The 10934-nt window shown below is 30.8% G+C and overlaps 1 protein-coding gene across 1 annotated transcript; it reads left to right on the forward strand.

Moving 5' to 3' along the window:
- Positions 1-3302: 3302 nt before the first annotated feature.
- LOC127157408 (leukocyte immunoglobulin-like receptor subfamily B member 1) lies at positions 3303-10887 on the forward strand (the record flags this gene model as incomplete). The annotated part of the gene is made up of 12 exons (XM_051100651.1): positions 3303-3362; positions 3447-3525; positions 5981-6238; positions 6440-6709; positions 6959-7063; positions 7157-7264; positions 9321-9401; positions 9799-9852; positions 9996-10070; positions 10146-10223; positions 10515-10568; positions 10828-10887. Coding segments are annotated over exons 1-12 (1282 nt in total), but the record flags the coding sequence as incomplete, so codon positions are not given.
- Positions 10888-10934: the final 47 nt, after the last annotated feature.

Consider the following 10934-nt stretch of genomic DNA (forward strand, 5'->3'; position numbering starts at 1 on the left):
TCACTCTTTATTTATTTTATTGTATTATTTTTGTTTCTTTATCCTGGCTGAAGCAGTGTGTTTGTTGTTTCAATTTATATGAATATTCAGCCTGTTCTAGTTTAAATGGAAATATATTATTGTTAATAAGCTGAGTCTGAGAGTTTTATTTATTTAATAGTTTATTTTACATGTCTTGTTTGTAAAGGCTAAATACAAATAAAATGTGAACCTTATTTTTTTTGTACTGTTTTTATTTAAAAAAAATATATATATAATTTTAATAGGAGGAGCCTGGAGGTATTATAGACTTTGCAAATTCAGTTTGCAGACATTTGTAGGTACAGACATCCATTGTGTGTGTCCTCGGCAGTTTTTTCCTGAGGCTTTTTAATATTGTCCGTATCGATATCGCAATTATATCGTATCGACCGAAATTAAGAAATATATCGTGATATAAATTTTTGCCATATCGTCCAGCCCTAGTTTTGTTTTTGTTTTTTGTTTTTTTGTACACTGTAATGGATTATAAGATAACTAACAAACTAGTATTTAATTATTTATGTGGTGAAATGTTGTGTAAGAAAACTGGTATGACTGCACTGTGTCCCTAAAATGTCTAGTTTGAACTTGCCGTTTGCTAGCAACTGATTTCTTCGTGGAAGCTTTGTGTTCAAATATTTCAACTCTGATCAGTGTTTCGTGTCTAATAATTTTGACACAAAACATCTAAATAATCTATCAAGCAGCTGTGTAATACGTGAGATAATGTACATTCAGCCAGTTGTTATTGCAAAATAAAGATATATATTATCCCTTACTTATTATATCTGTGCTGCATTGTTGTATGTTTCTGTGTGGTAACAGTGTAATTATTCTTTCAATCTATGGGTGTTTACATTTACAGTGAATTACATTTACAGTTCATTTTAATCACATTATTACAACAATCAATTAGTTAATTTACATTTTTAACAGCTTCATGACACTGTGACTACACAGTAGGTGTAATTTTATGTGTTTAATTATTCCCAAAATTCACATTAACAGTAATTTACAGTCATTTTAATCACAATTAGAACATTCAGTTAGTTAATTTATTAATGATGGAAAACAATATTCATGAAGTATTTACACAGTAGGTGTAATTTTTGTTTAGATTGTGTATAAAATTCATATTTAACAGTAACCATATTTATTTATTTATTTATTTTTAATGTGTGTATAGAAAGTATATATATAAATTTAATTTTAATATGGAAGTAATACTTGATTGTACTATTTAAAGACACCATAAACATGTAGTTAAGTATATCATATAAAGGGAATATTAAAATAATAACAGTACATTTAAAATGAATCATTTTATATTAGTTTTTGTTGTTGTTTTTTTTTTTTTTTTTTTTTTGTTTGTTTTTTTGTTTTTACAGAGAAAGTATGTTAAAAGCACATTTTAGTTCAAATTCATGGTGTCCCAAAATAGTGCAGTTGAGTACACATGGATGTTCTTAAGATTATCTTAAGAAGTACTAAAGAATATTTTTTAGTATATTAAGTACAAAGTTAGTGTGTGGAAACAGAGCACTTTAAGTACATTATGGAAGTGCACTAAGTTTACTGAAGTAAAGTGTATTTTACTGCACTTTTTTTCACCTATAGATGCAGTAAAAGTTCAGTCAGACATTGATTTCAAATATAAACAAATGCATTTAGCAAATGCAAGTAAAATATATTAATAAAAATGGAAATTAAGCTCTTATTAAATGCATTTATTCACAAATTTTATAATGTTAATTTAGTTATTTGTTTATATTAAATTTATTCTTTTTTTTCAATACTTATTTTTGATTAAATCTAAGTATAATAAATAATGAAGTGAATGAATTAAAAAATGTATTTAATAAAAATGATTTAATGAAAAAATGCATTTAAGCAAAATATATTAATAAAAAATAAAAAAAATTTTATTAAATGCATTTAAGTAAATATATATTTAAAATTAAAATTAAGTTTATTCACTTATTTTATAATGTTACTTTAGTTATTTATTTTCTATTTAATGTATTATTTTTTTTCCATTACTTAATTTTATTAAATATATTTATTTATTCACTTAATATGTTTGCTTCATTATTTATTATACTTAATTTCATTAAGTTTTTATTAAATGTATTTATTTACTTCATTTTATAATTTATTTATTAACTGTATTAATTAAAATATATTAATAAAAATTAAAATAAATACATTAAAAAATAACTAAGTAAAATCAATTATAAAATGAAGTAAATACATTTAATAAAGACTTAATGAAATTAAGTATAATAAATAATGAAGTGAATTTATTAAATAAATAAATAGATTTAATAAAAATTAAGTAATAAAAAAAATAGAATAAAAATAAATGAACAAATGCATTTAAGTAAAATATATTAATAAATAAAAAAAATTAAGTTTATTAAATGCATTTATTCACTAATTTTATAATGTTACTTTATTTATTTATTTTTTTATTTAATTATTTATTTATTTTTCATTAAAAAATTTTTATTAAATTTATTTATTTATTTATTAATTATAATTAAATTAAGTTTTCATTAAATGCATTTTGTTTATAAATTATTTAATGAAAAAAAAATTAAATTAGTTTTTATTAAATGAAATTTATTTACTAATTTTATAATTTTTAAATGCATTTAATTTATTTAAAAATTTAATTTTATTATTTATTAAAATTTTATAGTATTAAAAATCATTATTATTTTAAAAAAAAATTCACTAAAAAATATTTTTTTTTATTATGTTTATTTTTTAGCAAATTATAAAATTTAGTATTTATAAACATAAAAATATGCTAATAAAAATAATTAATAGTGAAAAACCTATTGAAATAAATTTTATTAAATAATTATTTTTTACATAAATGAATGTTAAATTTAGAAGAGCAAGCTAGATTAATGCAACAATTTTCACTGTAATTAATGACTGTGTGTCTGTAAGATCTTGTGCATCTACTATCTGTAGTGTTATTCATTCAATATGGTTTTGTTATGAAAATGTGTAAGAGATGAAAGACTGAGAACAGACACAGACATCATTTTTCAGTTTGATTGTGTTGTAGCCCATTATTGTCTCATCCGCTATAAATAAATAATAGTTTGTTGAAATCTGTGGATGAAAATAGTTCCACCTGCTGGTCAGAACAGATACTGTACTGCTGACTGAAAGTCAAAACCTCATTTTGACTTTTAACACATGAAGTGTGTTGTTTGCTCATTTCACAGAGAAACCCAAACCTGTAGTTCATGTTCATCCTGATAAAAATGTGTTCAGAGGAGAGAAAGTCACTCTCACATGTGACATACAGCAGACAAGAGACTGGGGTACAACTAAAAAAAAAGAAAATTAGTTAGCAGTGCAAACAAAGACCAGAACTATATAATCTCATCTGTGGATTGGTCTCATAGTGGTGTGTACAGCTGTTATGGATTTCTCAGTATCCATATCACTCAGAGTCCAGTGATGGAGTTAAACTGACAGTATCAGGTGAGTGTGTTCATTTGTTCTTCAACAGAATCACTGTTTGTTTTTCTTAACACTGTATTGTCTGCAGCATTTAACTTATGTTACCACAGTGGTGTTTCTGTTTAGAGATTTTATATTTATTTTAGTAAATGAGATTCCATAGAAAATATGTTTTGTCTGCATTAATGTGCACATTGAATCTACATTAGTAATCAGATACTCGCAATATATTTTTTGTTGTTTTAAGATAAATATAAGGTTCAAGCCTCAAAATCTCACATTAACTTCAGCATTTAAAATAGTTTCCACTTGCTTAAATTTTTATTCCTGACATTTATCTGTTGTGATTGTTTTTTTTCCTTTTTACAAATAATTAATGATCTTTAGCAGCAATGTCAAAAGTGAGAGAACCAAAGCCTTAGAAAAACAAACAAATGAATAAATACATGTATGTTTGTTAAACCCTTTAGCACCATTCACTCTTCTCTACATGGGTTTACTATAGTCCACCACAATAAAAATGAATTTAGTGAATTCAGACACTGAGTGTCATTAGTGACAAACACCTGCTGTAACAGAAACTGACTGACTGTTACTAACAACTGACGAACAGCTTTATATGAAGAACACATTCAATCTCTCAACACCAGCTGCACTTACTAACCAGTTTACTTTTTTTTTTCCATATGTATACAGACGTTCTTACTGATAATTAGAAAAGGTTTAGATGATGAGGGTTTTACTAAAATTGATAGTTTAATTTGAAATCACCATGTTTGCTTTAGTTGAACTCTTGACCTTTGACTTAGTCTTAGTTTTCTCTGTCTTTTGTAACACTGTGTGTTTAAAAACACATTATTTGTTGCAAAGGAAGATCAAATCAAAGGTGATCAGGTGGTTTTTGGCTATTAATTATGATTATATCATTAATTCACAGATCTCACTCAAAGTCTATTCAATGATCAAAAGTGTTATTAATACAGTTTTACAACACAAACCCTGTGATACTAAAGCAAGAGATCCAGCAGTGATCTGAAGGACTTTTTAAACACATTGTGCACAAAAATGTTTGAAGCACTGAAAGATTCAGACACACACAGACATTAAGAATCAGTGTATGAATCTCAACAATCATGACAATCAACAAATTCACATAAACAGATCAACTCTGAACATAAAACAAGCTAAAGTCACAACAAAACAACAGAATTATTCATGTCGCAGTGCATGCTGGGAGTCGTGGATGAGTTTGTATTATGGTGGTTCCCATCATGCACTGCAGCATGAAGCTTTATGTTGATTGTCATCATTGTTGAGGTTCATTCACTGATTCATGTTGTCTGTGTGTGTCTGAATAATACAGACTTGTGTTTTTAAACTCACTGAAATGATCTGATTGTCACGACACTGCTGGATCTCATGCTGTATCATCACTGAACTAATGTAATCAATAATGTGAGATTAATAACACATTACTCATATATTAAGAGATTAAACTCTAGAAGCAGCCGTCATCAGCTGATCTCTGATCTACACAACATCAACATCTAAATCTCTGTTAATTCTCTTCATGTGACAGAAATAAACTCAAACTGGGACGTGTTTCCCAAAATCATCTATGGTCACAGGTTCTGTCTTTACCAATAGAGTTCAATGGAACTTGTATCTGTTTTCTAATGATGCTTTTGTGAAACACATGCTTGCGGTTTGTATCATGATGGTGGCTGAACAAACTTTGGATTTGTTTTGAGTTGACAAAACCAAACCAATGTGATCTGGTTTTGTTGGTACATGATGCTGATCAACTTTCTCTGTCAACTCAGGTGTTTTCATGAGTTTATTGAACACATTACAGTGTGACATCAGCAATAAACAACCAATCACATGCCTTGAAACTGTGATTCACTTCTCACCAGAGAATCAGTGTGATTCACTGCAAAGACTGAAAGATTGAAAAATATGAATAATTTAGACACATTTGAAGTGGATTTTAACAGTAATTTACTGTAAATTGAGCATACAGTACTAAAATGCAGAAAAATTACAGTTAAACCTAACAGTCAAATTAACTATATGAAACTGAGAAATTTCAGAACTCAATAGAGAATAAATGTTGAAATGATTGTGTTTGTTTGTTTGTTGTTTGTTTTGTTTTAGAAAATGATGAAGATCTGTTAGTGTTTAATAGTGTTTAATCTTCTGTAATGTTGGGATTTAATTGATTTAATTCTATTGAGTTGTGCAATCAGTTGAGTTCCAGATAGACAAAGTATTTGATCAGTGTTAATTTTGTATTAAGAAATATTCTTTGATTAAGTGGATTTAAATGAAACGTTCACAGTAATAATGTACTGACAGCATAAATATTAGTTTTTGAACTGTTACATAGAAAAGAGATGTTTTGCTGCATTAATGTTCACACTGAAACACCAATAACAACACCTGTGACTGAATCAACACTGCATCACTGTTACAGATAAACTGCAGCCGACTCTGACTGTAAATCCTCAGAGTTCAGTGTTCACTGGAGACACAGTTACTCTGAGCTGTGATGTGGGACAGTCAACTGGATGGACAATTCACTGGAGGAAAGACTCAAACCCTGAATCCACTGATGCAGCAACTAAAACAATCAAGTCTGTGAGTGTCTCTGATGGAGGAAGATACTGGTGCAGAGCACAACGAGGAGAATATTACAGCGAGTTCAGTAATACAGCTGAGATAACAGTAAAAGGTAAGAGCTGTTTTAATTTCTACTTTTTTCATTAGAACTACTTGATGTGTTTGTTATAAAAATGAAAATTATTGTCATACATTAACAATGCACTGTCAGGTAAACTAAACATCAAACAATAATGAAAAGATTTTCATTAAGGTCACACATCATCTGAAATATTTTCAAACACATGAAGTGTGTTGTTTGCTCATTTCACAGAGAGACCCAAACCTGTAGTTCATGTTCGTCCTGATAGAAGTGTGTTCAGAGGAGAGACGGTCACTCTCACATGTGACATACAGCAGACAGGAGACTGGCAGTACAGCTGGAATAAAGAAAAAAATCAAGTTAGCAGCGCAAGAAAAGACCAGAACTATATCATCTCATCAGTGGATTGGTCTCATAGTGGTGTGTACAGCTGTGAAGGAACTCAGTCAAAAGCCCCAACATACTCACAGATGAGTGATGGAGTTACACTGACAGTATCTGGTGCTAACAATATAAGGCTTTACTATAATTTTAATCAATTTAACACATTATTAATAAAAGTATTAATTCCTTTCAAAAAGAAACAGCAGTTTACTCATTTCTCACCCTCCCGTGCTTCTAAACCCATACAACTTGAACTTGTCGAGTATTATGCCCTTTAAAAAACACTCCCGTTATAATCAGTGAAGCTATCTGCACTGTATGATGAATGAATCTCTTACCCCTTATTTACACTGCACATGTCTGCAGTGCATCTCACAGCTCCAACACAGACTGTCTCAAAGTCACATGAGGGTTTCTACTACTGTAAAACAGAGAGAGGACAGTCACTCCACAGCTGGATCTCAGTCAGAGGTCTGGGAATAATGAGTGACTTTATGTATGTGTGTAATATTATCATACAATACGTCACTCACAAACAGATCTTGTCTTGTTCTTCAATCTCAGCAGCTTCATCATCTCCTCTTCTGGTCACTGGTGTGGTTGTGTTATTGAGTGTCTGCGTGTTGATCTTCATCTCACTGGTGCTGCTGTGGAGATACAAGAAGAACAAAGGTGTGGATCAGTTCATAACATTTTGTGTGATTAATACAACTGAACAGCAACAAAAGAAATATACAGTTTTTGAATAAAGGCTCATGAAAAGATCTTATTGTCAGCTTAAAGGGGTCATCGGATGTTAAGTTCACTTTTTCATGTTGTTTGAACATTAATGTGTGTTGGCAGTGTATGTACAAATCTACCTTATAATGATAAAAAATCCATGCAGTGGTTTTTAATGAATCTGTAAAAATAATATCCCCTTTTTCAAATCGAGCCGTTCTCAGATGCCTGTCGTTGTGGCGTCACACACACACCCACGATAGTTGATTGACATGAGTGTCTTACCTTAGCCCAGCTGTCCCAGTCCAGTAACTTTCCTTGTTTTGATGCCGGAGCAGGGATGTAAGTTAGACAAGAATATCTCCGATTGAACGATTGAGGTGTTGTGTTGCTGAATGTAATACTGAACATAGTGGTCGTCATTTACTCCTGACATCTGAGCCGCTGAAGATGCATTGGATTACGTTTGTTTGTAAATGGATAATATGCTCCTCCCAATCTACATATATCCGTCTATGTTCGCATGAATCATTCATGATCCAGCTTCAATTACAGCAGAAGTGAGTATACGTTCTTTTATGAATCTTTGCGATCGCCTTTCCTTATACCGTGGTAGTTAGGAAGTTTAGCGGCTAAACGCAGCTAATGTAAACATGACCGTCTTTCTACAGAGAGAAGAGAGGGACGGGGCCAGTGTTGCCAGATCGGGTTGACGATTTCCAGCCCAAAAGCTCACCAAAACCCGCCCACTTCAACAAAAACCAGCCCAAAATTTGTACTGCCAAAATAATGTGATGGAATTTTATTGCCATGTCAATCAAGGTTGATAAGGACCATTTTTATCTCCTTAAAAAAATAAAGATGACAAAATAAAATAAAGATAAATCAGTCTCACAGGAATATGGATCATAACAGGGCAAATGGATTAAAGGGAGTCAGAAAATATGCTTAAAATGCCCAGAAATATTTTAAAAATAATAATAACGATTAACAACAATAATGTGCTTACCGTTGTCTTGTGCTTTATCTTCAGACAGAACTACAGCACGTATTTCATAAAGTACACATTTTAGAACATCATGCAGAACTTTGCACAGTTAAAACTGTTCAAGTCCAGCAGCTGTCAATTCCAAGTATACCTGGACTGTTTAAAAGATGTTCTGATGCAGGACAGCATCGTATAGTCCCCATTTTCAGTTTTGATTATTATTAAATCATTCAACTGTTCTCATATTTCAGTTGCAATTATACTTAGAAATCTGCTATTCATCTCTCACTACGTGTAATTCACGTTGTGAGATTTAAGTCACTCTAAAACTTTTTGCAACTTATATTTAGGCCACTTTGCCATCGCAATCACTCAAATAAAATGAATGGATGAATATATAGCTGCACATTCAAAATCTTGCCCTTTATAGCGCCAAAACCCCGTCACTCAGGAGTCATCATATATTACCAACATAAAATATGGTAAATTGATTGACAGGTCTCTGTTAAATGATGTCGATGACTGCACTACACATTTTTTTTTTTTTTTTTTACTGTGATACTTTGAGCTCGAACATATTAAAATAACATGACTAAAGATAAAAGCGAAGAAAAAAGCAGCTGATTGGGCGACTTTTAATTGTTTTAAAGCAGCCCAAATTTTGTCTACCCGCCCAATGCGTTATTCTCCAGTCCAAGCCGATCAAAAGAAGCCCAATTGGGTGGCAACCCGCCCAATCTGGCAACACTGGACGGGGCGAAGAGAGGTCATTTGCATTTAAAGGAACAACCCCTTAGAATGAGATGATTTTTGCAGAGCTGATTTTGACAAGGTAAAAAGGGTGTTGTTTTACAAAACCATTGAGAATTTTTAATCAAAGTATATTAGAGACTTTTCATTAAGATCCTAAAGAATCATATCAACTTGTGGAAAATGGTCTTCCGATGACCCCTTTAAAGAGTCACTGTAATCACTGCAAATACTCTTAAGCGACCATAATGCTCTTTGTTTCTATTATAGATCAGCAGCGTAACATTAACCAGACATCAGACCCAAATCAATCTGCAGAATCTCAAATAGAAAACTCTCCTCTACAGTCTGGTCAGACTCAATAACTAATCATTTAAAGGGACAGTTAACAAATAAAAATGAATCATTGTCCATACAATGAAGTCAATGGAGTCCAATGTTGTTTGAACACCAGCATTCCTCAAAATATATTTTTGAACTGTCCCTTTAAGCTTTATAGATCATTATTTTTTTTTATCTTCAAGACTACTTTGCTTTCTACCTTTTATCTTCAAATACTTGTTCTCTGTCCAGCAGGTTCTGATCACATTTATGAAGTTGTGACTGAAATGAATAAAAGAGACAAAGGTTGAGTCTTAAACCTTATTTAAACACATATCATTCATAATCAACAAATATCATTTGTTCAACCATACTTGCTTTTTTGGTTTTGTTTTTGTTTTTTTTGTTTTGTTAAGATGATCCGAAGCCACTGGCAGACGTCACATATTCAGAGATCACTGTTATGAAAAAAAGGACAAAGGTTAAAACAAGTCTCTTAACTACACTTCTGACTACAATATAATCATCATCAGAAACAATAAAACATTTCTAATTCATTAAATACAAATGTATATTTCTTTTTAACAATTAATTATGAATTAATCATTATTATTATTTTTCTAGACGATACTACAACAGAGCCAAATAGTGTGACATACTCAGAAGTCAGAAGAAAAGAAAAAAAATCCAAAAGCAAAAGTAAGATCCTGTTTATCTTAAATTACAATATTTCTAGTATGTTCTGAATAATATGATTGATCTGTTCTGTATTAGATATTGATACTGCAGAAACCAGTCATCTGGTTTATGCACAGATTGATATCAAGGACAAAAAGAAAACCAATGGCAAAGGTAAAAATACAACAAACATACAAAAATCTAAACACAATCATCTGAATGATTCAATACCTTTAACTTAGATATAATCATTTTATAATATCAGGAAAAGAAACCATTTGCAAAACTGCAATCATACCATTTGCAAACAAAAACAATGATAAAGCCAATTCACTTCATTTCAGAAATGTAGCACAACAATCAACAATCACAACAATCAGATCTGCCTGTTTTTACTGATAAAAAAATAAAACAGAGCAGACAGACTAGAAAGTCACATAACCAACCTGCTGTTTTTCATGACAGGTGCTGGACTTCATAATTTTCTGATGGAAATGAAATCTAAGGACAAACACAGAGGTAAATAAAGAGATGATCTGAAATGTTGACAGCAACAGGTCACAGATCATGTGACAATATAAATATTTTAACAGAATCTGCTAATAAAATAAGGTTCTAATCATAATTATGCTGGAAATGATATTCATACTGTTAATATATTAATATTTTTAATCAATACAATCTTCTGTGGTTTCTTTGTGGTTCACTGGATTAGCAGGTATTAGTGTTGCAGATGTATATTATGTTAATTCATTCTCTGTCTGTTGTTCTCTATCAGGGAAAAGCAGTGAGTCTGGAGACACTTTCTACTCTGAACTGAAGCACAACACAGACAGAGGTGAGAGAAACACAGAGTCGAGCTTCATCACTATTACACTCAAACCA

The sequence above is a fragment of the Labeo rohita genome, unplaced genomic scaffold (assembly GCF_022985175.1).
Source record: "Labeo rohita strain BAU-BD-2019 unplaced genomic scaffold, IGBB_LRoh.1.0 scaffold_1062, whole genome shotgun sequence".
Taxonomy (NCBI): domain Eukaryota; kingdom Metazoa; phylum Chordata; class Actinopteri; order Cypriniformes; family Cyprinidae; genus Labeo; species Labeo rohita.